The sequence below is a fragment of the Pogoniulus pusillus genome, chromosome 26 (assembly GCF_015220805.1).
Source record: "Pogoniulus pusillus isolate bPogPus1 chromosome 26, bPogPus1.pri, whole genome shotgun sequence".
Taxonomy (NCBI): Eukaryota; Metazoa; Chordata; class Aves; order Piciformes; family Lybiidae; genus Pogoniulus; species Pogoniulus pusillus.
In genome coordinates, this window is record NC_087289.1 from 2,708,568 (window position 1) to 2,736,394 (window position 27,827).

The 27,827-nt window shown below is 43.3% G+C and overlaps 2 protein-coding genes across 7 annotated transcripts in view; one reads left to right on the top strand and one right to left on the bottom strand.

Moving 5' to 3' along the window:
* HLTF (helicase like transcription factor) overlaps positions 1-8,477 on the top strand; it is a 30,660-nt gene extending 22,183 nt beyond the window's left edge. For all 3 annotated transcript variants that reach the window (XM_064165562.1, XM_064165564.1, XM_064165563.1), the window contains exons 20-24: positions 2,450-2,578; positions 4,121-4,233; positions 4,538-4,718; positions 7,510-7,590; positions 8,181-8,477. In XM_064165562.1, coding sequence (XP_064021632.1) covers positions 2,450-2,578; positions 4,121-4,233; positions 4,538-4,718; positions 7,510-7,590; positions 8,181-8,333 — 657 coding nt within the window. In that variant the 3' untranslated portion in view covers positions 8,334-8,477. The remainder of the gene's footprint in view (positions 1-2,449; positions 2,579-4,120; positions 4,234-4,537; positions 4,719-7,509; positions 7,591-8,180) is intronic.
* A 3,664-nt stretch (positions 8,478-12,141) lies between these two features.
* Positions 12,142-27,265, bottom strand: GYG1 (glycogenin 1). 4 transcript variants are annotated; one of them, XM_064165567.1, is made up of 8 exons: positions 27,173-27,265; positions 23,733-23,868; positions 21,701-21,875; positions 21,162-21,324; positions 17,422-17,548; positions 13,855-14,071; positions 13,187-13,237; positions 12,142-12,954 (listed from the first exon to the last, which is right to left on the bottom strand). In XM_064165567.1, exons 1-8 carry the CDS (start codon positions 27,177-27,179, stop codon positions 12,787-12,789), a joined length of 1,044 nt encoding a protein of 347 aa, XP_064021637.1. In that variant the 5' UTR covers positions 27,180-27,265; the 3' UTR covers positions 12,142-12,786. The 4 variants fall into 4 exon arrangements, with proteins under 4 accessions (XP_064021637.1, XP_064021639.1, XP_064021635.1 ...); XM_064165565.1 differs by having other exon boundaries at positions 12,751-13,096; XM_064165569.1 differs by lacking the exon at positions 13,187-13,237.
* Between the last annotated feature and the right edge of the window lie 562 nt (positions 27,266-27,827).

The following is a 27,827-nucleotide window of genomic DNA, read 5'->3' on the forward strand; positions in this document are numbered from 1 at the left end:
GGTTTATCTATGGTTACAGTTCAGTAATAATCATAGAATCAACCAGGTTGGAAGAGACCTCCAAGCTTATCCAGTCCAACCTAGCACCCAGCCCTGGCCAATCAACCAGACCATGGCACTAAGTGCCTCATCTGCTCTTTTCTTGAACACCTCCAGGGACAGGGGCTCCAGCACCTCCCTGGGCAGCCCATTCCAATGCCAATCACTCTCTCTGCCAACAACTTCCTCCTAACATCCAGCCTAGACCTCCCCTGGCACAACCTGAGACTGTCCCCTTGTTCTGTTGCTGGTTTGCCAACCCCACCTGGCTACAGCCTCCCTTCAGGTAGTTGTAGACAGCAATGAGCTCTGCCCTGAGCCTCCTCTTCTGCAGGCTGTACACCCCCAGCTCCCTCAGCTTCTCCTCACAGGGCTGTGCTCCAGGCCCCTCACCAGCCTCAGTGCCCTTCTCTGGACACCTTCCAGAACCTCAACATCTCTCTTCAGTTGAGGAGCCCAGAACTGGACACAGCACTCAAGGTGTGGCCTAACCAGTGCTGAGTACAGGGGCAGTAGAACCTCCCTTGTCCTGCTGCCCACACTGTTCCTGAGCCAGGCCAGGATGCCATTGGCTCTCCTGGCCACCTGGGCACACTGCTGGCTCATGTTCAGCCACTATCTACCAGTCACCAGAATGCCAGCTATCTATTGCTCTTTTCCATCAGAAATGGTGAACTGTGGAAATTGTCAGCTGGGTTATAAAAAAGACTTCCCTGAAGTCAGGCTATGGAAAGGGCAGCTGTCAAAGTTCAGTGTTCCATGTCCATCAGTGTTTTCCAGTGCTTTTCCCTAGTTCACAGTGTTCCAAGTCCAGCAGTGTTCTCAAATGCTTTTCCCTAGTTCCTTCCTTCCTTTGTCCCTAGCGTAAAAGTGTTGGCATCCAGAGCAGCAGCCTATACCTCCATGTGGCAGGATGTCCCTTCTCTACACATGTGTATATTGTTGTGCTTAAGAGGCCAAAGCTGTGTATTGGAAGTTGACTGTTGAACTAAAGTCATGTCTGCTCTCCTTATTCCAAGCTGATAACCTTCATAGGATCACAGGATGTTAGGGGTTGGAAGGGACCTCTGGAGATGACTTTGAATCCAACCCCTCTACAGAGCAGGACCATAGAATCTAGCGCAGATCACAGAGGAACACATCCAGACAGGCCTTGAAAGGCTCCAGAGAAGGAGACTCCACATCTCTGGGCAACTTGTGCCAGTGCTCTGGGACCCTTACAGTCAAGAAGTTTTTCCTCATGTTGAGGTGGAACTTCCTGTGCTGCAGTTTCCATCCATTGTCCCTTGTCCTATCCCAAAGCACAAATGAGCAGAGGTTGTCCCTGTCCCTTCCTGACCTCCAGCCCTCAGATATTGATACACATTTATTAGTTCCCCTCTCAGTCTTCTCTTTTCCAGACTAAACAGCCCCAGGTCTCTCAGCCTTTCCTCATAAGGCAGTGCTCCAGTCCCTTCTACAGTGAAGGAGCTGCCTTGCTGTTGGGTCATCTTGATGACCTTTCTCTGGACATTCTCCAGAACAAACCTGTGGAAGAATTCTCTTTCAATCACCCTTTAGTTTTTTCTTAGTTGTTTTTCTTTCATGTGCTTTGTGAGATCTGCTCTGCAGCCTGTCTAAAGATGCTTTGGTTCTGGGACCAGATTGCTGTGCAAACTGACTTAGTTACATTTTTAAAGGCTTGTTCTGGTAGGCAGACTTTTATTTCTCCACGTCTGTTATTTTTGCTTCACAAAGTTGTGTGTTTGTGTAGCTCACAGAGTCTTTTGTTAAATGTTGTGAGCACTCCTATGGAAGTGCTATTATACATATTCTAAACTTTGCCTCATCTATTATATATACTCTAAACTTTGCCTCTTGCTTCAGAGAAAAAAAAAGCTTTGGGTGTTAAATTATGTCTCATTTCTCATGTCTGTTGGGGGAAAAGAGAAGATACACTGTGTCTGGCCCTGACAAAGCATATTTGATCAGACTGCTATTATTTCTGTGCAGGCTTTGAAGAAAAAGGGTAAAAGGTCATTCTTTGTTTGTAGCTAAGAAAGATCTTGTCTTTGAAAGATGGTTTATTTTTCTGGTGTTTTCAATAGTCTTCTCCCCACAGCCCAAGTATTTGCTTGCTTTCAAATCTCAGGCTGCTTATTTCAAGTATGAATGTGCTCAGAAGGACCACTTTTAATAAGGGCTGAGTGTTAAAACACATAGATTTGATGTTGCCTTAATGTTCTCACAAATAACTACCTTGATTTGTTATGTCAGCAATGACAAAATGTGCTGCAAGAGTGAATCTGCTGCTGGAGGGGTTTTTGTCTATCTAAATATGGTGGTGTTTTGTCAAGGTGATCTTTCATGTTTCACTTTAGATGATTGGATTTCTTATGCTTCTTCTAACGTTGTTTGGGCTTTCTCCTAGCCAAATGCCAAATGCCCTCTCTGTAGGAATGAGCTTAAAGTAGAGCACTTGGTGGAATGGCCCCTGGAAGAGGAAGCAGAGTCCAGTAATGGGAAGAGGTTTGACCAGGGATGGATGTCCAGTTCAAAGGTATCATCTATTGTGTTTTCCTTAGCTTTCAGCATGGTTTTGTGGAGCAGTTTAGAATTTGTGTGTAAATAGCTGAGCATATTTTACATGTGCACAACAGACTTTAAATTAGTCTTGTAAAATCTGTCCAGTGTCTCAAGCCAGCATAGGAGAAAAACATCACAGATTAATTTTGCCATGGAGAAACAAGACAAAAGGAGCACCAACTGCAGTTGGGTGCTCGTCATTGTAAGGTACCTTATTTGTGCAGTGAAATTATTAAGCAAAACTTTCAGTATCAGAGAATAGCTTAGGGTGGAGGGGACCTCAGACATCATCTACTCCAGCCCCCCTGCCCTACCTCTTAACTAGACTTGGCTGTTCAAGGCTTCATCCAACCTGGGCTTAAACACCTCCAGGGAGAAGGCATCCACAGCCTCCCTAGGTAGTCTATTCTGGAGTCTCACCACCCTCATACTGAAGAACTTCTTCCTAAGATCCAGTCTGAACCTGCTTTCAGCTTAAAACCATTCTCCCTTGTTCTGTCACTGGACACTCTTATGAAAAGTCCCTCTCCAGCCTTTCTGTGGGATCCCTTCAGGTACTGAAGTGAAAGTATAGTAAAAGAACTGTTCCTTTGCCTTTTGTTGCTCTTTCTGAAAACAGATTAGTACTATAACCAGTGAAATGATTCAGATCTTATTCGAGGTGGAAGCTAAAAATCTAAATAATCTAAGTAAGACCTAAGTCTTCCTCCTGCTGCTTTGACCATTTTGTTTTGAGGTTGCCTTTATGGGACATTGCACTTGCAATGTAAATTTGCAACAAAGCTCATGTTCTTTCAAAACTTGGTTAGGAATTTATTCTCTAAAAATCCTTCTGTGGAGACTTAAGAACTCATTTAGGAGTTTGTGCTCTAAAATTGACTATTATTGTTGTTGTCATTATTTTTTTTTTTTAACTGGTGCAGTGGCTTGCATTTGCATTCTTTTGTTAGTGGTTCTTTACCTTGGCATAACTAACCTCACAGGAGAAAAGTGGAAATATTCTTTTCTTCCTCAGATCCAATTCTGTCCTCATGCTGATCCCAAAAGCGGTTCAGATGCTCCTCCTTATCCTCTGTCATATCTAGCCCAGAGTCTTGCCTGAATATTCCTGGGGGAACCTTTTTCAACTTCTTGAGTATTGCCGCAGCAGAGCACTTGGTTTGTGGCTGTGCCTTTTTGGAGTTCCACTACTGTGTTCCTTTTTTTCCCCCATATGCCTTTGGAGGCAGGGGACTTGTTGACTCCCAACACTGGATGATGTCTGGAAAATGGCTTTCTGAATCCTGTTCCCCACAGCACTGCCCATCACCTCGTAGCTTGTCACCATTAAAAGTGCTTCAAAGTGTACTTTCCCTTGGAAACTGAAAGAAACCCTGCCCACACTATTCCAGATTAGCTTGTTGAAAAGGTATTAGTGAATGGTGATTTCTCCACTGATGTGAACTTACCAAAGCACCAATAGGGGTGCAATCAAACCAAATCACAACGAGCTGCATAAATCTTCACTTGGTTTCAGATAAATGCTCTAATGCATGCGTTGATAGAACTACGGAGGGAACATCCAGCTGCTAAAAGCCTGGTGGTTTCTCAGTTCACCACCTTCCTGTCACTGATAGAGAACCCCTTGAAGTAAGTAGAAATAATGTCATTTTTTATAAACACCCTGCTTTTGTGTTTTGGGAGGATCTGTCAAAGAATACAGAGCATCCTTTTGATTTTTAGAACTTCAGAAGAGGAACAGATTGCTTAGACAGTTTGTTTAGTGGTGGGGGGGGGGGAACCCCAGGAATCTTGTTCTTGTTGCTTATAATGTAGCACCTATTAAAGGCAGAATTGTAAATACAGATTTTGCAATGGAGCTGAGGGTTTTGATGCATTTCCTGTTGGCACAGAACATGAATTGTTAAATCAAACATTTTCACTTTCTCTTCAGGGAATCAGGGTTTGCCTTTACTCGTTTGGATGGGTCAATGGCACAGAAGAAAAGAGTGGAAGCAATTCAGTGTTTCCAGAGCAGCCATGCAGGATCTCCAACTGTAATGCTTTTGTCTCTGAAAGCAGGTGGAGTTGGATTAAATCTGACAGCAGCTTCCCGAGTGTTTTTAATGGATCCTGTGAGTAGTGGCTTGTTCATAATGATCTGGTTTGATCTAGGTGAAGCTCCATTGGTGTTTTCCTATGAGGCAGAAGGAAACCCCCTCTAAAAATGAGTATTAAAGGACAAATGGGGGCTTTCTTCATTTGTTTCCCTGGCATGTTTTTGTGCTGTGAACAGAAAGAATGCTGCTAACATAGTACTGTGACACCTTACAGTGTCATTTGATACCTATTCCTTCTTTATTTCTTTCTCTCTGATACTTCTGAACGTGGCTTCCTGTTTGTTCTGTCCATGAAGTGGAATATCAGAACCAGTGTACTTTTTTGCCTTGTGTTATAATGTAGTGCTTCTCTGCTCTAGTCTCCTCTGTTCTTTTTGTGAATTCAAAGACATAGTCTGAGATGACTTCTTGTGGTTGTAGGAGGCTGAGACAAATGGTGGTATCTAAATGTAGGATTTTTTTCTCCTTTCATTAAAGCACTCAGGAATACAAAGTTATTAGTAAGGAATAAAACTGTCAATTACATTAATGGATTGCAAAATGCTTTCCTCTAGCAGAATTGGATCATGTCTCTTTGTACAATATCAATTTTTCCCTGTTCACTTCCTCCCTTGCCATTATTTACTCCTCTGCTCTAAAGTCCTAGTTTTTTGGTAGTTGGAAACTGAGAAGTTCTGCAGCTTCTGCACTTGAAAGCAAAACTTAGGTAAATGAAAGTAATAGTCTAGCTTTGGTGTTGTGCATCTGGTAACACAGCCAAGAAAAGGCACTGGCTTGGACACCAGGTCAGTGATAGTAACAGCATGAAGACAAAAGCAATTTACTTAATAAACTAAAGGAATGAAATAGGAGCAGAGTGTGGAGATGTTGCTGTGGCAAAGGTTTGTCATGAATTGTGGTAGATCTTCACAAGTGTTTCTGTCTAGGTCACTTGGCAGGGACCTACAACACCATCTAGTCCAACTGCTTTATTCTTAAAACACTTCTCTGAGTAAGAAAACCAGTGGAAAGTCCAAGAAAATGGTCATTTCCTGTGAAGGTAATGAGGTGTGGTGCATACAGTGCCCTGAGGGGAGCCCTTTTAGGAACCTGTGGCAAGCATTTTTACCACTGACTTGGCTACACTGCACAGTTACACCTCACACACCAGAGCCCTTGCACACCACTGAACAACTTCTCTTTGTCCTGCTGGTAACCATCCTAAGTGGCAGTAGCTGGTCAGTGTTTGGTGGAGGGGCAGTGGAACCGTGTGATACTTTCTGGGCTCCCTTTGGAATGTACAGTGTTGAAAGAGAAGCAGTCATGCATTGGCATACCTTGAAGCAAATTGGCAGCAATAATAGGATTTAAGAAGCAGAAGTAGCTCTACAGACAGTGTAGTAACTAGGTTTTCTGCTCATATTCTCTGGATTTGTTGTAAAACTGTAGCTGGCAGATCATCAGTCTTTCTCAGAGGTGTTATACTGCAGTGTAAGGGAGCAATGTTTATCCAATGACAGATTGCCTTCACCCCCCCTTACAAAAAGAAGTTTAACTATAATAATGTCTGCTGAATTCTCACCTTCAGGAGGAAATACAAACCTTTAATGTGAAACTAGCACAGATATACAGAAGTTTCTATGAGGCTCAAGCTCCTTCATATTTTCCCATGTGTAAAGTAGTATCCTATGTGTGAGATACTTATATTGCAATTCAGTTATCCTTGTCTGGACTGAGAGAAGAGTGAGAGTAGTACCTATTTCTCCTCAACCACAGCAAAGAGAAAATGGAACCTCCTTGTGCATGTCTTTTGTGAAGACATCATCTTGTTTGTACAGTCAGATTGATATTGGAACTGTTTGCTGTCCATAGCTTGCCAGGAGGTTCATCTCACGGTGCTGCCTATGGCAGTTGTTGCACTTCCATTTACTACTTTAGATTAGAGAAACAAGATTTGTTTGGCTTTTATCTCGTAGCTTGATGTCTTAAGTATGTTTAGGCATCAGGTTCTTACAATCTAAAGTGATTTTTTTGGTGCTAGCCTACTGCTGGTTTTTCCCTGCTTCTGTGGAAAAGATTCACAAAGGTTCCTATCTAACTCCTCCTGTGCATGGGTGACATGGCAAGGTGAGCCCACTGCATGAGATCTGCTTGTCACAGACAAAACATCAAGTGTTTTAGGGAGATCTGAGTATTTCTTCTCTACTTCAGGAAAAACATGCTTCAAAAGCACACAGCACAGACTTGGCATTTCACAAATCCTTTGATTTGCTGTTTTACCCTAAGCATAAGTAGGAGCTGCTGCATTACCATTTTGTGTTCAGCAAGTTTGTTTACTTAATGATAATTGCATATACTAATGGAAACAGACATGGGCTTTCTTAATTCAGGGCTCTCACTGTGCTGGTTAGTAACTCCCTGTGCTTACCTAGTTTGGATTTTGCTGTCAGCAAAATGGTACTGAGGCAGTTAGTACCTGCAGTGTCTGTTTCAGCACTAAAACTGTAACAAGCTTGTTTTGATGTCTGACTCCTGAGGCAGTTAGTACCTGCGGTGTCTGTTTCACCATTAAAACTGTACGAGTTTGTTTTGATGTCTCTGACTGCTGACAAGCTCCTACTGGTTACAAAAAAGGCAACCAGAAGTTCTCAAGGCTTTCTTTATAGCAGAGTTCTTAAGGAGGGAGACTTCAGGTTCGGAGTAATGAATCTGAAAGCAATGTTTGTTGAAGAGGTGATGGTACAATAATTCCTCTGTGGTTCTATGTGCATCTTACTCTGTGTTTTGAAAGGAGGTTCTTTAACTCGTTCATTGTTGCTACTACTAGGCTTGGAATCCTGCTGCAGAAGACCAGTGTTTTGACAGATGTCACAGGCTGGGTCAGAAGCAGAATGTCATTGTTACTAAGGTGAGTTGTGAGATGACCTCTTTGGTCATTAATAAATAAATGTGTTCCAAAAAGCTTTACTGAATTTTTAGAAGAACAAATTAAACTGTGTTTTTTCTTTGAATGGTAAGATTTTGTCAAATGTAACCTAGTGCCTAGACAGAAATCATTTTAGACATTATATGGCCCTGCTGAGTCATTTGGAGTGTCTAAGTGGAGTAGTATTGCTGTGACCTAGCCTGGCTATTACAGTGTCTTGTCTTGAGAGCATACAGAATGGTTTTGCTTTTGTTACAGCAGCTTGTTCAGCTGCAGAAGAGCAGATGATCTGCCTCATTAATAGTCAGTCACAAAAAAAATGACAACAGCTTCTTCTCTCTATTACTTCTACCTTCCAAAAAGTGTTAAAATACGCCAAAATGCCAACCCTCATCCTCCAGCTGCTTCAGAACCTTTCCCCTCTTGTAATAATGGAGTAATGCAAATGTGCTCTAGGCTAGGCTTTTTACCTTTTCTTTCCCTTTTTTTCTCCTACAAAGTACTTTAATTACAAGCTTAGTATAAGAAATTTATGAACCTGTTCATTTCAATAGGGCTTCTTTGTGTTTCAGTTCATTGTGAAGGATTCAGTGGAAGAAAATATGCTGAAAATTCAAAACAAGAAAAGGGAACTTGCAGCAGGAGCCTTTGCTACCAAAAAGCCTTCAGCAAGTGAAGTAAAACAAGCCAAAATTAACGAAATTAAGACTTTGATTGATTTATAGGTTGGAACTGTGGTATTTTGAGTAAATAACACATTTAATATTTTAGTTAATGTTACCCTTCAAGTTACATATCTCATGCAAAGTTTTACTTTTGCTGTCTTTATGGTCAAAAGATAAAGGCTTCAAATAAATGATAAAAATGAATTTGCTCCTCGATGTTCATTCAGAAATGCACAAACTTCTTGTGCACTCTGAAATCCTTCTAGTGTCTGTCTGAAATGCTGCTCAGTATGTACAATGCATAAGAACACACAAACATCCCTCACAACAGAAATGCATATTCACACATTGTGACTTACAGAATCTTAGCATCGTTCAGCTTGGAAAAGAGCCTTAGGCACATCAGGTCCAACCATTAATCCTCCTCTACCACGTTCACCACTAAGCATCGTATCTAAACGACCTCTTAACACCTCTAGGGATGGTGACTTCACCTGGTCCAAAGCCTGACCACTCTTTCAGTGAAAAAAGTACCTTGGTGCAGCCTGAGGCCATTCCCTCTTGTTCTATCACTAATTACCTGTGAGAAGAGACCAGGACCTACCTCTCTGTAATTGTCCTTTCAGGTAGTTGTAGAGGGTGATAAGGACTCCCCTCAGCCTCCTCTTCCTCAAACTAAACAGTCCCAGTTCCTCAGCTGCTCTTCGTAAAATTCATTCTCTAGGTCCTTCACCACCTTAGTTCACAGAATCACAATCGCAGAGTATTAGGGCTTGGAAGGGGCCTCCAGAGTCCATCCCACCCTGCCAATGCAGAATCACTAGAGCAGGCCACAAAAGAACACATCCAGCTTTTGAAAGTCTCCAAAGAAAGGGACTCCACAACCTCTCTAGGCAGCCTGTTCCAGTCAGTGTTTCTTCTTTGCACCCTCATCAGCCCCTCAATGTCTTGTCTTGAGGTGCCCCAAAACTGAACAGTAGCCAAAGTGTGGGCTCAGCAATGCTGAGTGCAGGGAGACAATCCCTTCCTTACTTCCACCTGTCACACTCTTGCTTATACAAGCTGGAATGCCACTGACTTGCTTTGCCACCTGGGCACACTGCTGGCTCATACTCAGCTGCAAGACAGCACAAACCCCAGCAGTCATTGGGATGCTGACAGAAGAACAGAACAGAGCTGCAACTAGCTGAGGTGATTTGGTTTTTTTAAAGCAGCACAGAGTTGATGCCAGTGAAGCTTTCTTTGGTGTTTTGTGTAGTTCAGTCTGATGTTCAGAAAGAAGCTGGAGAAGTAATTCCTGATTATTAAGGAGTCAGTTTTATGCCATTGTTTTCACTTTCCATGTTAAAATTCCATGAGGAAGAGTCCCATTTTGGTGGCTACTCAAGCTCTATCAATGCTTGTGATAAAATAATGCTGATAGTTTTCAAAGTGGCTCAATTCTACTTAAAGAAACAATTCTATTATTGCTTTTCCTCTACCAGCTGAGTTCCATGTTCCAAAGCCAGAGACTTACTGGAGTTAACATTAATTTCTGTGACTAGTTAAGGTCTCTCAAGAAAGCCATTAATATAACTGCAAGAACAGTTCAAGCTCAAAGCTGAGAGCAAAAATGTCCTAATTTAGTAAAGCTGTCTGGTTACTCTGGTGGCTAAGAACCACAGAGGTCTGGTTTTGGGTTTCCTTTTGCTGTTTACATTCTTTCAGTAGTTTGGAATGGGCTGCCCAGGGAGGTGGTGGAGGCACCATCCCTGGAGGTCTGCAAGAAAAGACTGGATAAGGCACTTAGTGCCTTGGTCTAGTTGACTGGATAGGTCTGGGTGCTAGGTTGGACTGGATGATCTTGGAGGTCTCTTCCAACCTGGTTGATTCTATGATTCTGGCTACAGGCATCTTCTTTCTTGGGATTTAATGGTACATTTTGTGTGATGCTCCCGAAGTGAGCTTTGGGAATTAGAAATTTAACATTTTTAATCACAAGGGCTGAGTGAACAGTCTTACCCTTGTAGGTTTGGGTTTTTTTTTTCTTCACCCCCTACATAAAGATATAAATGAAAAAAAAAACCAACACACTTACAGACTTTAGGGCTTGTTCTGTCACTATCTCAGGAACATCATAGATTAGATGCTCTTAAAAGGCAAATGGAGTTCCAATACTTGAGTCACAATCTAAGCATGGCTCTGATGCTTTTTGATGATGCTTTAGTTACTGCTCCGAGTACCTACAGTATCCAGCAGAAAATGGTTTGCTGTATGAAGTGATGTTATTACAAGGGATAAAGAGAGATAGTGCAGTTTTGCTACAAATGCTGCCTGCACTAATTATGAAGGAAATAGTAGCAGATAATGACATAAAAGTCATTTTATTGACAACAAGCTGCATAGAGTTTGATATAGGTCATACCCTTTGCTTTCCTGAGGCTGCAGGTGAACACTTGACCACATTATGAGTCAAAGAGGCTAGGACAGAATGGTTTTGTAAGTTTTCTTTCTTTACTAACTATATTTGTTAACCCCAAACATGCAGGTTTTTAACTCATTCAGCATCTCTCCTCATCTTCTATTAATGTAACAAAACTTACATGCTAAACTGAATTTTTAGGTTGGAATAATCTCATGCCCTTAACACTTTGTTTTCTCCAACCAAGCTTTAAAAAAGGGCCATGTCTAGTCTCTAGTACAAATACAGACAAGGGGAGCAAAACTAAGACTTAACTAAGACTTTGAGAGTAGTTTACCATTTTCCACAGTATTTTGTGAGCATGCAGAACTCCAGTATTTGTAGCTGTTGGATAAAGTATACTTTTGTTACTACAGACTGTAACTCCTGCTTTCACACTTCAAATTTATCTGTTAAAAAGAAAAAAAAAACAACACAACAAAACTAAACCCAACAAAACCCAACACAGCAACAGAAAAATCCACACAGGAAGGGGCTAGTTACAACTAGGAGTTCAGATACTATGTACTTTTAAATAGCTACAAGCTACTTTGGCTTGGACCTCATCCTTAGTATTTTTGCTAAATAGTGACCAAGGAATCCTAGAGCAATTAAGTAGCAAAACTCAAGTGAAACTAACTCTCATACCCAGATTATGTCTTCTGCTTTACCAGCAAACGGTGAGAGCTTGTTGATTTTATTTCTAGGCTGGAAGTTTAGCACCCGCAGTAGCTTCCTGCCAAAATCCTGCTTTATTAGGAAATAAAGGAATCTTTTTTTGAGTGTTTCTAAAGGAGTACAGAGTGTAGCTGTCAAAGACACCACACTACATAATTTGCTTTTGTTTAGGCTGTTGGCTAAAAGGATGGATCTGAAACTTAGCACAGTTAGCAGCAAGTCTCTGTCTGTCTTCAGTCTGCTTTTGTTGCTGTTGTATTTCTACTGCTTCTCCACATGTCTTAGAATGTGGTGTGCAGCCTGAGTGTGGCAGAAAAGCATTTTCTTTTACTCTGCACACATGGAAAGAATAGTTTTCCTAATCAGGGTAGACACTGTTACTTAAGCAGCTGTTTAGTCTTTATTTGCCAAAATAGCACCACCATTGTGACAGTGGACAGGGCTTGGTTAGGGATGATCTTTCTTTAGCCAAACTAAAGATTCCCTTTCCCCAAGCTCCATGAGTAGCTTCAGTAGGTATTTTTCCTACAGCCCTGCCCTACACTTAGGACAAGCTAATAAGGGAGCTGGCCCTAAACAACTCCCTGGCCATTGACTAGATACTCTGCACAGAATTACAGAACTAAAAGCTGGATGCCAGCTCAGATGGCATTAGCAAGGCTTAAGGGTTACACCTGGTGAATATTCCAGTTGGGACTGCTTCAGAGCTCCCTTTTTTCAAATTGCTCAAGAGTTTAGGGAAGCCAAAAATGCATGACAACGTTTTATTTTTGTATCAAGTGCAACATTGCAAGTAACAGATAAAACCCAGTTGACTAGTCCCATAGTATACAGAACTGAAAAATGCATTCTGCCATGCTGTAGGCACTGTGCGTAAGAACCTGGTCAAAACTTCAGTGCAATTGTGACTGGAAGAGCAAAGCAGTGCTATGACTTCTACACCTGTATGTATCCCAGTGTCATTAATACATGTATGGTAAAGCAGAATGGCTACCACTCCAGTGTATGAGCAATCCCATGAAAGAGACTGGGGTTTTTTTTACATCTAAAATAGCAAGCAAAGGAATCAATGCTAAATCACCTTAAGGAGGTGAGGTAACAAACCCAGTTTTCAAGGAATACGTTGAGCCAATTGATCAAAGCAGAGGAAAAAAATTAAGCTGAAAATACCTGGTTTTATCTAGTAGGGAGAATTGGAAATTGGGCAGTTATAGGTGGCCCAAGGAATTCTGCTTCCTAGCTTTTGCTCAGTCTTCATCTGTAGCACTGCAGAGGCCTTCAGCCAAGAAGTTTTTCAACAAGCTACTAGCAAGTGTAACTGACCACCATCTACACCTTTCTAGCTGTTAGTTCTGGAACAAGTCCTTGCATCACCACTGTCTGAGACGGGCATTTCTACTGAAGGTAGGTATCGAGTTTCTTCTTGATGTTGTCAAAGGAATCCACTCCCATATAGTCAGCTTGGCCCTGTTCCCACCGCTCCTTGCGTTCTTCTGAAGATACAATTGGTAATACTGGTGGTGTTGATATTGATATGTGGGACACTGCCTCTGTAACCTCTGCCTAAAAGGAAAGGCAGAGTGAAAAATACAGAAATATTTTGCATAGCTAAAGTGAGCAACAGGCCACAGAATGGGACAACGAAGCAGATGTTTCTCATGTGAAGCAGCAAGCATTGCCAATGGGCAGGGATTGTGCAGCTTTCCTAGCAAAATAACAAAGCAGAGTTACAGAAGTTAGCAGGGAGAAAGGGAAAAATAAATAAATGAGAAAGTAAAGTTTAAGTTCTTCATACCTCTCTACAGAAGCCACAAGAGAAAGCCAGAGTATAGACCAAGCCCGATAGCTGCAAATAGTTCATTAGAAAGATGTAAGATTAATAAGAGAAAGCACATCTTAAGAGATCAGTAACTTTGGTCTTAGAAAGGCTGAGAACTTAAACTGGCTCACATACTAAGCTAGCAAGCCTGCAGTGAGATGCAAGCTACTGAACTCTGTGAATAAGAACTAGTTAGAAGCATTACTTTGGCTGGAAGTATCAAGATTGACCACTGCCATGATACAAAAGTAGCCATTCTCTGGCCATCCTAAGATCACTTAAATTAGTTTCACCATGCAAAATGTAGATTTGTCTGCTGCAGAACCTTATTAGCTGCCACATATTAGGAGTTAAGGCCCTTCCTGCACATATGAAAGGAGATCACTACAGTATGATTTCTGGTGCATGGTTAGTTGCTTACATAGCTTTAGGCAAGCAGTCAGCTACATTCAAGACCACTACAGTGTGCTTCTCTTCTGTAGTATTAATTATTCCAGGCTTAAAAGCAGGAAACCAAAAGACACTGCATCCCACAAAATAAACCACATCCATGCTTTGAAACAGAGGGAAAGGAAATGAGCAGAATGGTAAGGAACCTGCCACCCATACTTGGCTAGTTTGTACAAGAAAATTGAAGCACCTACCATGTTTACACCTGTGCTTTCTTTAGCAATTCCATGCTGTTCTAGTAATGGTAAAACATGAGCTAGGTAGGTGTCCCACCACATGTTGAGGAATTCTGGGTGAACTATTTTAGGATCATCCATGTTGCCTTTTATGCTTTTTGTTCTGGAGTCATATGTATAGTTCCATGGCTTTGTACTTCCCAGGAAGTGCACCACTTTAGTATTTGCACCAAACCTGTTGGACAGAAAAAAATCAGAACCCACAGTTTGTGCAAGTATCTAGAAAACAGACTTTTGATTGGCAGACTTTTTTTTTTTTTCAACCTGCAGTTTCTGTAGGTGTCCAGAGAACAGCAATAGGAATGTATTTGGGAGGATAAACATTAAGTGATCAAACTGCCAACACCTACTGGGATTGAAAGCGTCACGACACAACAGGGGAAAACAAAGCAACCAGAATTCTACATGACACTAGTCAGAATACAGACACAGCCTAACGGTCTGGGCTACTTCAGTACTTACAGCCAACTCAAGTCTTTAGGTAGAGTGAAGTCCATAGCTCAGGAGAGAGCAGTCTCAAGCAGCCGTTGCAATCAGAACTGGTTTTTTGAAAGCGAAAAAGATTCTACTTCAAAGTCAGTGATCCACACAGTTAGGCATGACAAGCATCAGGCAGCCTAGGGTCAGTGTCAGGGTTACCCTCTCAGTTTATAGCCCTAGAGAAAAGCATCACTGGAAGGCCTTGCTGCAGGAGGACTGTGTCCCCCACAAAATAATAGCTCTGTATAACCTGGGCATTTGAGAGAAACCCTGATGTTGGTGCAGCAACCATTTTCAAGATAACTTTAGTTAAGCCATGAGTGGGTTTGTGGTGGGAGGCTTTTGTTTGCTTTAAAGATCTTTTAACTCCATGTTCAACGTGGACTTCTAGCTTTGTCCCAGATGTCACCAGTTACTGTCTTCAGCATTAAGAGTTTAATGAGCTGCACCCCTTTTGGCATTCATTCCATTCTTCTGGGGTTCCAGAACCAGAGCTGAGCTCGAGTCAGTTTTGCCAACAAGCAATACCAGTCTCTCTGCCAGCAGCTGTCTTCTCTAGTTCAGTTTGTAGCATGTTAGAATTTCTTTTCCATGTAATCTGATTAAAATGGCTAATAATGCCAAGCTAGTTTGCTTAACAGCTTAAGTACATCCTGGTCACTTTGAATAGGACTTGGATGGTTTCCAAAACTTTAGAACACTCAAAACAAGACAGTGTGCATGTGGGTGACAGTTTTTATACTATTGTAAGACCACAGAATTGCAGAATGTCAGGGATTGGAAGGGACCTCCAAAGGTCTTTCAGGCAAAGCCCCCTGCCAGAGCAGGATCACCTACACCAGATTACACAGGAGCACATCCAGGCAGGTTTTGACTCTCTCCAGAGAAGGCGACTCCACAACTGCCCGGGCAGCCTGTTCCAGTGCTCTATCACCCTCACAGTGAAAATGTTTTTCCTCATGTTCCCATGGAACTTCCTATGCCTCAGCTTCCACTCATTGCCCCTTGTCCTGTCATTGGGCATCACCAAAAGAGCCTGGTTCCATCCTCTTGGCACTCCTCCTTTACATACTAATAAACATTAGTGAGGTCATGCCTTAGTCTCCTCCAAGCTACAGAAGACACAGCTCCCTGGCTGCTTTTCAATAGTCATGTTTAATGTTCTGAACACAACTGATCAGTCTTCCAGAGGTCAGCTCCTCAGCTTTAACGTTAAAAGCAAAGTGTTAACATTTGGCAGGAGAGGACTCTCTAAGTTTTATTAGCTGTTACTTGACTACTTAAGAGCTTGAGTTTTCTTCATCTTAGGCAGCTGCTGCTCTCAGGAAACTTGCTCTTGTTTAAAACTCAAGGCTAAGCCACAGAATGCCTAGGAAGCATTATGTTATACCTGCTGCACATGGAGGACTGTATTCTTACTTTCCTGTCTACTTAAGACCTCTACAACAGCTGTCAGAGGCCAAGCTTCTACCACATTTCCAGTGTCTGCGTTCTAGATACTTTCTAGATCTGCAATACTTTCTTTTTGACATTAAAGCTCAACCGTTAGGAAGCTTTATGTCCACACTGGCCTCAGCAACTAATCTGTCTTTCCCTGTCTCCCAGAAAAGTCCTTCATCAATGTTTTGAAGTTAGAGAGCATTTGTCATGAATTGGCATTTTCCTTTGGAAAAAGGATTACTGAGACTGCTGTGAAATGTAGTCTCGCTGTACAAAGCTGCGAAAAACTTAGCTATTGATGTCACTAGCTTTAAATTGCACTTCATTCCAACTGCTGATTATCAGGATCCAACCAGGGGAAATTGTTTCACCTCTCAGGCAGGGAGTACTTGCTTAAAAGGGGCTGTACTTCTAACATTCTGCTTTCGAAGGTCTGCTGAATTCTTTCCAGCAGTTGATTCAGTCAGTTAAAGGGAATTTTTGTCAGGAGCCCCCAGATTTAAACAGCCTTTTGTGGCAACGAGGTCATTTGTAAATTTAAGGTTGTGTGATGGATCACCAGCCAGCCATGGAACAGGACAGACTTTACAATAGGTGCTGGTTAGCTTATCAAATGCTGTCTGACTACTTAGTCACTCTTAGGCTTGCATATAGTTCTTTAAATAAGTGTTCCACTTCTAGCATGACAGGATTTCAAACGGTATTCTGATCACAAGACATAGTTTGATCTTGAGCCAGCAGCAGCCCTGCTTATGCTAGCTGCTGCTTTGGACACTAGTAACCTGATGTCATTCAGAGATCAGATTGTTCTCCTGCAACTTGGACTCCCCCTCCCCCCTGCCGTTTTTGCAGCACTTCATAAATCAGTTTGTGTAACACTGCAGCTCCTCCCCTTCCTCTTGTGTTTATTGCAACACTGAGTGACCCTGCCACGGCCATATGGTTTACTCACATGCCAGTGTAACACTGATAGTTAGGAAGGATACAGTTTTCCCTGCACAGGAAACATGGCCTAGCCTTTGTCCCACCTTGCCGTTACTTAAGGAACTGCTCAAGATCTGGAAAGACTGTTGGGAAATAATTCTACCTTCTTGCAAGTCTTTGTTCACCAGGTTTATTTGAATGGCATGGGCCGATTAGATGAGGTATTTAACAGACAATGCTTACATTTCAAGTAATTTGAGTGAGGAAAAAGCAAGCTACCAAAGTGGGATCAATACTACCAGTGACATGCTGAAGCCAGCTCAGGCTGATTGAAGAGCAGGAGTCTTTGGTAAGAGCTGTAACAGACAGCATCTCATACGGGGGGAGTGTTACTTACCTTTTCAAGTGGCCTGCCAAATGTGCTTACTCCCAAATCAGTGCTACCACCAGGGATGAGTTGTTCAAACCACAGATACAGCTTTCTCTCTGCATTTACCATGATTTACTTAAGTAGCATTAAACCTTTTCTTTTTTTTCAAGAGAGTAAAATATTCTCTCTTCTGTTAGTGATGATAATGGTCTCCCTTTAGAAAAGCTTGAAGTTTACATTGTGCCTGTTCATTCTGTACAAGAAATAAGTTTATATAAGCTCTGAAAGTCTTCTTAGGATTTTGAACTTACGCTTTAAATGCTGGAAGGTAGGAATATACTGAAGTGCTGCTCAAGTTATAAATAAATGGTAGATGCTTGCTCATGTCTGTTGTTGCCCAGCTGCTGAAGAAGGTGTTTAATAACCCCTGATCTGCACCTGAAAGAGAAACCATTAATAGGCTACAAACATCACATAGCTCTCATAAGATCTTTTTCAGTCACTTCACAAATTAAGAGATGCTAATGCAGTAGTCATGTCCAGCAGGACTCAGAGTACTAGAGTTCCAGTTCTGAGCAACCCTTTAAACCTTGCAGTCTTTGAAAATAAAAAAGAATGAACATGCAGAGGACTGAAAAGATAGATATGTGTAGGGCTGCTTCTTTTTGCTGCTAAAACCCAGGACTTGACGATGAGTACTGTTGAGCTTCAGGAAAGCTGTAGGTCAGAAGGTCAAGTGCAAACTACACCTGTTTATAGATGCCTGATCAGCATCTCAACACCAGAATTAGGGTATTAGTGGGCTGTAGGACCCACAGTCCTGGACACATCTACAAATACTATGTTCTGACAAGGAGTCTTAGTGACAACTCTGGTAAAGCTTTATCAAATGCCTTAGCAGGCAACAGGCATTCTCAGTTCTGTACTAAAAAGCTGATGACTAACCTCTGAGTGAAGATTATAATCTAAGTCACATCCAGACCTACTGTGTTGGGAGGGGCTGCCTCTTAGTTTGCAAGCAAAGGTTGTAGGCAGGTCAAATGAGCCTGTTGGGTATGTCAGTAGTAGAGGAGCTTAAATATAATTCCAATCTTTGGCCCAAAGCAGATTAGTTAATAAGTAGCTTCTGAGAAGTAAAAACCTATTTATTGCTATCCATTCATTTTCTATTGCAATTAACATAATTAGCCTGTAAGTGCTAAGAGTTCCTCTTATGAAAGACTGAAGGGAGCCCCTCAGCTTTGATTTGCTGTCTTCCCTTCAGCTGCAATGCATTCACAAGTAGCATTGCTAAGAAGTAGTCTAAGCTACGCAGTTACCAAGAGAATGTTTTATGTCAACGCTTCATTTTCTGAAGCACTCGGTCTCTGCTGACCCAGGAAAGATAGGTGAGGTTTTTTCCCCTCCTATTGGCCTATGATTAGAGTCAGGCCAGTACTAGGATTTACACCCTCACTGCTCTTTGAGCAGAATTTGCTTTTTGCAACCGAAGTATCTGGGCATAAACTTAGACCCAAGGCAGTGCACTGACAAGCATAAGTTCTCAGTATCCTGTTACAGCTGTCAGCAGCACATGGAGATTGCAGAATGAGGAATTGCTTAGAGACTCAGTCCAGTAACTTCACTTGCCTCTCAACCCATAAAGGAAGGAAAAGACTTTTGAAGAAGTCAAAGACAACTCCTCTGGTCTTCACTCAGCTGTTTCATTTTAGCTTTTAACTTGCTGCTGTGTTAAAGACATGTATGTTAACAGCAAGATGAAATCTGTTCTGAAATGGCATCCCAGATAACTCATAGCTGAAGGGGCAGTAACAAGATGTTACACTTATTCCACAGCACCTCCTCTCACTCAGATTGTTTTACATGGGTTTTTTTTTCCCAGATTGCATGCATTGCTGCCAAAGCAGCCACCAAAAGCAACATTTAGCAGTAGTTTAGTACAAATCTCAGATATCAAGTGAAAGGACCATGCAGTAGTTACATCAGCTGTCAATCTACAGCCTTGCCGCAGTGTATCTTTAAGTAAACATTTTAGATTCCAGGCTAAGGAGCAAGAGGAATGTTGAAGCAATAGCAATGTTCTGAAGATATCAGGACTACCAGATTTCTTTTAAAACCAAACTTCCTTCCCCCTCCACTACTTTTAGATGGTACATGACATATTCTTCATTATCTAGAAAGGTGAAGTTCAAGCAGACAGTTTTCTACATAATTAGCCATCACTCTACCATTTCTGGACAACAGCATTACATAGGAGTCTGTCTGCTGTTATAAACATGAAACACTCTGCAAAGTCCTGCATTTGCTTGTTACTACTACTGCAGATAGGGTACTTAGAGCTTGACTGCAATTATGCATCTCTTGGTAACTTGAGCTTGCACCCCTGTGTCCTAAAGGCAGTGACCCTTCACAAGTGTTTCTCTTAGTAAAAGCTTCCTAGAAACATTCATTACTGTCTAGACAAATTTGTGTTTAAATCCCTTTTTGTCCCCACCAAGTCCACAAGCTCAGCAGTAGCTTATGCAGGTAGTACAAGTCTCTGTGGTCTCATTATTTAATTCAGTGCTACCACTTACTGAAAAAAAATAAATAACCTTTAAAGGTGAAGTACAAATTGCAGTTCTAGAAATCTGGTATCTAAACCATTAACCCACCATTTTTGCTGTTAAGAGCTACAACTGTTCCATGGTTAGGACATCAAAAAAGTTTCACCACTGTGTGGCTTTAGCTTTCAAGTCAAAGCAGATTGTGGAAACTGCTCTGCTCTGTTAAAGGACAGGGGTCTTAGACCTACGAGGTAGGATCTGCTAAAGGACAGGGGCCTTAGACCTACGAGGTAGGATCTGCTAGCAGTCAAGCACAAAGCTCAAAGGAGACAATCACCAAGTCTCAGATGATCCTGCAGCAACTCAGTTTGCACAAAGACGTGGGTTGCTTTGTTTCTTGATATTTATTTGTTGTTGTTTTGGTTTTTTTTAAATAGCAACAAATTAGTACTCTGATACAGCTTTTGCCATAGCTGCTGATCAACTGACAAAACATTTGAGAGCACTCCCAGAGCTACCAACTGGTACCCTGTCAGCAGCAAGCTACCCTTCATCATCTTGCAGTTCTCATTTTCACTACAGTTTATTCACATGGCAGCACTAAGCATCCAACTGCAACTAATGTTCTTTAGGAAGCCACACACAGGAGTCTACACAGTAACAGGGATTATTCTGCAGATTAAGAGTGACATCTGGAACTCTGGCTTCTCACTAAGCATGGAAGGTAAGGAAATGGGCCAACCAATACCTTCTCATTTGTTTCATTCTGTAGTCTCATTCATGTAGTGGTCTGTGGCTTTTTCAGTAAGACTGTTTTGCACCATAGTTATTACATCCAGATACAGAAACAGTCACTTGGAAGCCTTTAACTATAGCAGATGTCGAGCAACACGTGCTTGATAAGTTTAGGAGACTTATAGGACAAGAGAACTTGCTTCTGAAGCTTTAATTTGGCACAGAGATCAACTCCAAGTGACCTACAACGGGAAGCAGCCAAAACTACATGCACTTAATATTAGGAAAAAAGACAGTCACCACTTGATAATGACAAGAAGCTGCCACAGGGCAGATGAAGAGGTAGTTGCATATTCAAATGTTCCTCTGCAGCTGCACTTGAGTTAAACAGTACTGTTATTTCCAGAGCAGCTTGGCTTAGCATGGAACACTCAAGTCTGGACTATTAGGAATGCATGATGCACAGTTCTGCAATGTCACTTGCTGATGCATGCTGCATCTTAAGATTTCTTGCAGTGTGGTTCTCATTGCTTGTGCTTACAGCCACAAGTATGGAATCCAAAGTCTTAAGTTTCTTTTTTTTACATAGACTAAAAAAAAGTAGTTTTACAACATATTGTAATGATAGCCTCTGCTGTGAGAGGGACACAGTTTTTGAGGTCAGAATTCTATCACACAGGATCCCCATGACACGTATGTGATTACTGAGCCATCCCAACCACTACTGCCATTTTGGTCTAACAGACACTGAAATACAAGTTACTACCTACCATCAAAGCTGCCTTTCTCTGTAGCAAACTGTAACAGCTGATTGTATGTTTCAATGGAAGGTCGGTAAACAAAAACTCCAGAATTAAAACAGTCAGGCCAGCCTGGATCTGGTGCTGCAGACAGCTCTTCTCTCTCAAAGAGTTCATCAATATTTGACAAAACCTAGTTGCAAAGAAGGAGGAGAAAAAAGTCTTCTAGTATTGTTTAGGTTAGGCATCAGGATATCATGTTTTAGTGGATTTTGATACCCACCTTAAGACATGAGGGAAGTATCAATGCTCTTCTCTTACAGAAGACTGCTTTTACAGAAAGCCCCCACAGACTATGTTACTATTATTTTAGATTAAAAAGGCACATATGCTCTCAGAGCTACCACTTTAAACAGCAGAAAGGCTTCTCTTACCTCTAGTTTTAAACACCAATCCCCACCCAGCCCCATGAAAACTCTAAATAACAAAAACAACCAACAGAAAAAAACAAGACTCTAACTATCCCCATAGCAGGTCATTAGGAGGAACCACGAGACATGACCACTTACCATTGTATCTGCATCCATGAAAACACACTTTGAAAACTGTGTCAGTTCCCAGCAGTGAAGCTTTGTTAGTGTGACACCCAGCTCAGGTCTTTTCATTAATGCCAAGTGTGCTGAATCCCCACTGTCCAAGACATTTACCAATATGACTTCATCAAAGACTTTTTCCATCACTTTCCTGGAGAGAGAAGAATCAATTGCCAAGGTTTAGTTCTACAGTTATTCCAGCAGCAGACCACAAGACAGACTCCATAAAGAGAAGTGGAGTAAGAGGAAACTTGACAGCATTTCTTGTGCCATCAGCAAGAGCCGACTGCTGGTGCTGGAACACACAGGTACACCTGTGTGCCTCAAGGTTTCTAGTTTGTAATAGGCCCACTTAGAGGAACAATGAAATTTGTTTGAATTGGTTGTTTCCTTTTTTTCCCCATTCCACAAATAGTTGGCATTGCTACCAAGTCCAGTAGGTCATGGCTATGCAGTACAAACTTTCCACACAGATTTTATTTCAGTCAGACTCCAATTTCTGAAAAGCTCAGTGTACTTTGAGCAGATAGTTAAGAAATGGGAGCCCGTTAGAGTAGCCTGAGCAGGACAGTAGCTGAATGCTGAACAGCTGAGACAGAGGTTTATGCAATAGTTATGACAACAGTGTTCAGCATTTGTGACTGTTAGCGGCATTTGACTGGACCCAGTTGCTAAAGCTTTCTTTATCACAAAGTTTGAGAGACTCACTTGATCATCACTGTGGGTACAGGAGTGTTTTGACCCAGTTTCATATTCACCTAAGGGTGACAAACTTTCAGGCAGCATAGTGAAATTTGTAGCAGATACCCAGCCTTTGCTTTCCCCTCAGTAAACCTCTCTTGAACTAATGGTAGTGCTTAAAGGGTTCATGCTGCTTAAAGTATGAAGCATCCATAAAGTCTCAGTGTTGTACAGTGCATCTTGAGTACTCAGCAGTTATCAGTACCATTTGAGCCACAGTGTGAAAGACTTTCAGAACTCTGCCTTGGAAGGCTCTTTTTATGCTGACAGTGTGGTATGGACAGTTGCTTCTGAATTTAAGGCAAACTTGTTAGTGGAAGTAGGGAGAGAATTGGAAATCCCAGTTAGACTGGTGGATAGGTAGGCATTCCTGGTCTAAGGGCATAATATTAACTAGCACAGGAGCACATTTATGGTTCATCTTAAGAGCACACTTGCCTAATAGGTTAGAATGGATGTTCCTATCTGTAACATCTATATTAATGAAGCCATCTAACTGCCAAGAAACTCCAGAGAGGCACTCCATTTATTATTGAGCCACTCCTTTACTGTCTTTATAAACAGAGAGATCTTTTTCAGAACTTCCCCTTGTAAAGCATCTTGACCTGTCATCTGTAGTTCATGCAGCTATTAAGCTAATTGGGCTCTCATCCTCCTCTTACATACAGAAAAAGCACCCAGTCTGCTCCATACTGAGACTCTAGGAAGCAGCTGCCTGTTGCTTCATTTGCTGTACTGCAGTGACCTCGTTAGACTCTGTAGATCTGATAATTTGACATACTTGGTGCTACTTTAGTTCTGTTCATTTTGTTTTCTCATGATAAAGTTTGACTTTAAGTGTCTGCCAGATTTCAAGAGAGCTTGTGGCACATTGTATCAATTGGGAATGCTTCTACAAGACAAATACCAGCTGCTTACTCCCACCTCCACATGCATATGCACAGCACCAATGAACGCAAAGGCAATATTGTATTGTTGGGCAGGTCTAAGCAGGGCTACAAGAGAGCAAAAAGCCTATTGAAGCATCAGTATCAAGTCACAGCTTAATGCTCTAGCTACAAAGTATTAAAATCATCATATGGAGGAAAGAAAAAAAAACAGTCCACCAGTTTCATGTCTGAAACACAGAACTGCAGACAGCATAAGCTGAAGTCTGTTAAGTTTAGCCCTTAAGCTTCTAGACTTTTGAAAGTTTAAAGAACTTCTGGTTTCCCAACCTTCACCTCAGCAGGAACTGTGGCAGTTTGACACATACAAGTGATCTTACCTCATAGGATCTGAGACCTGAGGGGTTATGAGCGCAGTCAGCTTCCTTGTTGTTCTGTACTGTTGCAGGGATGAACCAAGTACCAGTGCTCCTTTCACATAGGAGTCATTTGTGGCTAGAGTCACAAAAGACTGGTCTGGAAAAGAAGAAATTTGGCCAAGTTAGCATGATCCACTATTTTATTCTGAGACAGATGTAGTAGAAACCTAGAGTGGGTAGGTAGTCATAGAAACAACCAGATTGGAAGAGACCTCCAAGATCATCCAGTCCAACCTACCACCCAGCTCTGTCCAATCAACTAGACCATGGCACGAAGTGCCTCATCATGCTGTGAGACCCCTGAGATGTGGCCTTTGACCCTGCATGACTGAATGAAGCAGATTATCCTTGCATAGTTATACTTGCTGTTAGCCACTTGACATGTGGCAGAATGTAGTAAACAAAACCCACAACAACAAAAGCAAAAGAACAGGAACAAACAAAAAAAATCAAAAACTCTTGCAAGAGAAAACCATTTCCAGATTGCTCACAGGTTAAGCAAGGCATGAGAATGGTCAGACGACAATCCAAAAGGTCTGAATTGCCACTAACATACTATTTAAAAGATACAAGTATTGGGAGTCAGTGAGCTTGCATTTGGTCTAAAGCTAGTAACAGAGTTTTGTAGTTAACTCTAGGTTCAGCTCTCTACCTCAAAGCTAGAGTAGCATAAAACTTCCATTTTCAAATGAAAGCAAGCACTGAATATGATCTTGGACAACAGTACTAAGTTTTGCTAGCTCAGGGTTTTGCAGATGAGTTGTTCTGCAACCCATGGTTACAGCTTATCACAAGAATGCAAGACTTCAATGGAGTGTAAGCAGTGATAGAAGCAATTTAAGACTTACAGCAGCGGTCTTTATCTACAAGCAGAAAAAGATAAGGTTGGATTGTTACTATAAAATGTAACCTCTGCTCTGACTGTACCTTAAACTAGATTAAGATGGATCACTTTGTCATATATTGCTAAGTGAGGCCATACAGTACAAGCTTTGCACTATTTTAATTGTCACATTGTTTTAAACTGACAGGATGTGACTTAAAAATGAAGGCAAACAAATAGCTTCTGAATTTCAGTTCACAGTTAGCTGTCATCCTGTAATGCTCCTGAATGCCAGCACACCTCTATAAAGAGGCGTGTTCTTTTCTGCCAAACCATTTTTGACACCAACAAAGCAGTTCCTTCCTAAGCATCATACAATCTCAAGAGTTGATGATTCAAATTCTTCAGCAGCTGTGGTTTCTTTTCTATACAGAAGTTGCTGTCTAGATTAGATCAGGATTGATTGTTCTGGGTACTTAAAGACTTCATTCCAAGTCCTGTGAGGAGGTTTAAAATACTGATCACTCCACTTTCAAAGAGATCCTTGTTTGGTACAGCTCCTCAGGCCCACAAGACAGTCATCAGTATCTTTTTTTAACTTAACACCACCTTAATTGTTGATAACAGAAAACCACATACCAGAATCATCTATAAGCTCCGCAGATCTGGTTTGCAAGCTCTACAGACCAGCTACACAACCTTCTATTTTGCTTAGCAGCAAAACCAGCTAGTCCCAAGGGATTTAGATTATAGAGGTCAATTACAAAGTTAAAAAAAAAGGCTCCTACAATGACAGGAAGAATTTAAATTGTTTGTTCTCCATTAGTTTTAGCTCCCAGTCTGTAATCCAGCAAATCTGCCTAACAATTCTCTGGGAAGCTTCACAAACAGCAAGTGTGTAGCACTTTAAGTGGTGCAAACATCCTCCTAACAGGGCAGCATTTTTCACCGCTTCATTGGCTTGTTACTCCTCAGCCGCTCAATGCATAGAAGTCTGCCACTCTGCTGACAGACAGCTCGCTAAAATCCCGTGTGGACAAAGTGGGATTGTGCCCAACACTCATCTGAATGTTGGGGTTTTCATTCCAGCAGCAGAACAGTACGTTTTGAAGCGGTTTTGCCACTCAAAGGTTAGTCTTTTGCACTGAACTGTTAGCAGGTAGAGGTCTGCTGTCTCCTCGTGTTACCGCAACCGAGTATTCATGCACAAAGGTCTCAAAGAAATAAAGTCAATGATGGAGTAAAGGCTAAGAAGTGCCCTACTACATCCAGCTGCAGGAAACTTTATGACTGCTTGACAGGAGGAGGATGTGGACAGCCTGTAGAGCATCTGTCAGTACAGCTTTCCAAAGTTTTGAATAAACCATGTTCTGCCTCATACCTCCTCTGAAGTACACTGGCAAGGATGTTGAGACATATTTTGCATGAGTCTGCACTACAATTTTGGCAAGATCAGCTGCTCCTTAATATGGTAAGTTACATCTGCAAGAGACCAGTCCACTCCAAGCACAAAACCTCTGCTGTGTGGGCCTCCCTTCCCATCTCCTCCCTGTTCTCCATCCTCTGTAACTGTTTCCTCCACAACAGGTTATGCTCACACAGCAGGCACCTGCTATGCCTTAGACAAACTTGACAATTACTAAGCATGGCTTCAAAACCACAGAGAGTGAGATTCATCACTGATCTAGCCAGGCAAAGAGAACTACTTCAGAGACAGCGCTGGCCACTCAGTTCATGGGCTACAGTATCTGTATACAAGAGTCTTAGCACCCAAGAGCATCCTGGAAGTCTGAGGTAGGAGCGCTCTTCCACTTGGTAACATACAGGAGGGGACGGCTGTGCTCGGCCAGAGGCCGTAAAGCTTCCCCGGGAAGCATTTCCAGAGGCCTGGGCAGAGCTGACAGGTGCTTGCCTGCGCCCTGCTCCCTCAGTTTGAGACCGGCATAGCCCACCCAGATTTTGATCTCCAGGGTTCGTGGAGAGACAGGTGCAGCTAATCAGAAGGTGCACCAGGAAGCGGACCCTTCCTGCAAGCTCCCAGATTGAAAGTTGAACCAACTCTCCTGACAGCCTCAGGCAAGATAAGAAACCAAGTGTGCGTGGGGGAAAAATCCCAGGTTAAAAAGCAGCCAGGCGTACGGTGCGCGGCGGCAAGGGACGGCTCACGGCGCGGTACCCGCGCGTACGGCGCTCACTCACGCTGCTCGCTCCGCAGGAGAGGACGGGGACCTGACCTGACCCTCCCGTGAGGGGACAGAGCCCCGGGACCAGCCTCACCGAGGGCGCCGGCGGCACGCGGCCGCGCGCCCCCCGCGCCGGCCCCAGCCCCCCCCCTCCGCCGGCCCCATCGCGCGCTCGCGGCCCCGGCCCGCCCCGGCGCGAGCCGCTGCCAGGGGCCGACACCTAAAAATAGGCGCGGGCCGGGGCCGCGCGGACACGGCGCTCAGCGGGGCACGCGGCGGGCACGCGGGGGGCACGCGGCGGCCCCGCGCGCGCGGCCCGCGCCGCCGGCAGCCCCCGGCGGAGCGCGGCGCGTGCGCTGGGCGCCCGCGGAGGAGGTGTGGCCGCGCGCACTGACCTGCCATGGCGCCAAGTCCGCGGAACGGCCGAGAGCTGAGCGGCAGCCGCGCTCCGGCGCTGCCCGGCGGCCGCCGTTTATATAGGGGCGGGGCCAGGCGCCGCACGTCGGCGGCGGGGGGCGGAGGCCCCGCCCCGAGGAATCCCCGCGTCGCCGCGGGGCGGGGTCTCCGCCATGGTGTCCCGCGGCGGTGTCACGTCATCCTCCCTGCGGCAGCCGCTCGGGCGCGGAGCTGGCGCGGCGCCGGCAGGGCCCCTTACCCGCCCTGCCCCCGGTGCCTCCCGGGCCAAGCGGAATTCGGGAGCGCTGCGCTGTGCGGACGGCGCTGCCTGGGCACGCTTCTTGCCGAGTAGTGCGCAGGTTTGCGTACTGTGGACGGCGGGCGAGAGCTTGGCTCCGCGCTGGTTCTTGCCAAGAGATGTGGAAAAGCATAGTTCTGTATTCCTGGCCGTAGCGAGAATAGCCTCTGTGCGATAGGAAGGAGCAAAAGCAGCCTGATCTAGTTAGGGATGTCCCCGCTGGCTGCAGAGGGGTTGGACTAGATGGACCTTAAAAATCCAGCACCCCGACGTGCTCTGATTCTACGGCTCTGTGCTACGGAGGGGCAGAGCCCGAGTCGGGATGCTGTGGCTCCTTGGCTCCTTGCACCTGCGGT

What these genes read in the sequence shown, in the direction of transcription:
- GYG1 (XM_064165565.1), bottom strand. An exon ending in AAAGCACAGGTGTAAACATG is followed by an intron (nt 13,238 to 13,854) that starts GTAGGTGCTTCA and finishes AACTATTTGCAG; the next exon opens with CTATCGGGCTTGGTCTATAC. An exon ending in CTTGTGGCTTCTGTAGAGAG is followed by an intron (nt 13,097 to 13,186) that starts GTATGAAGAACT and finishes TTATTTTGCTAG; the next exon opens with GAAAGCTGCACAATCCCTGC.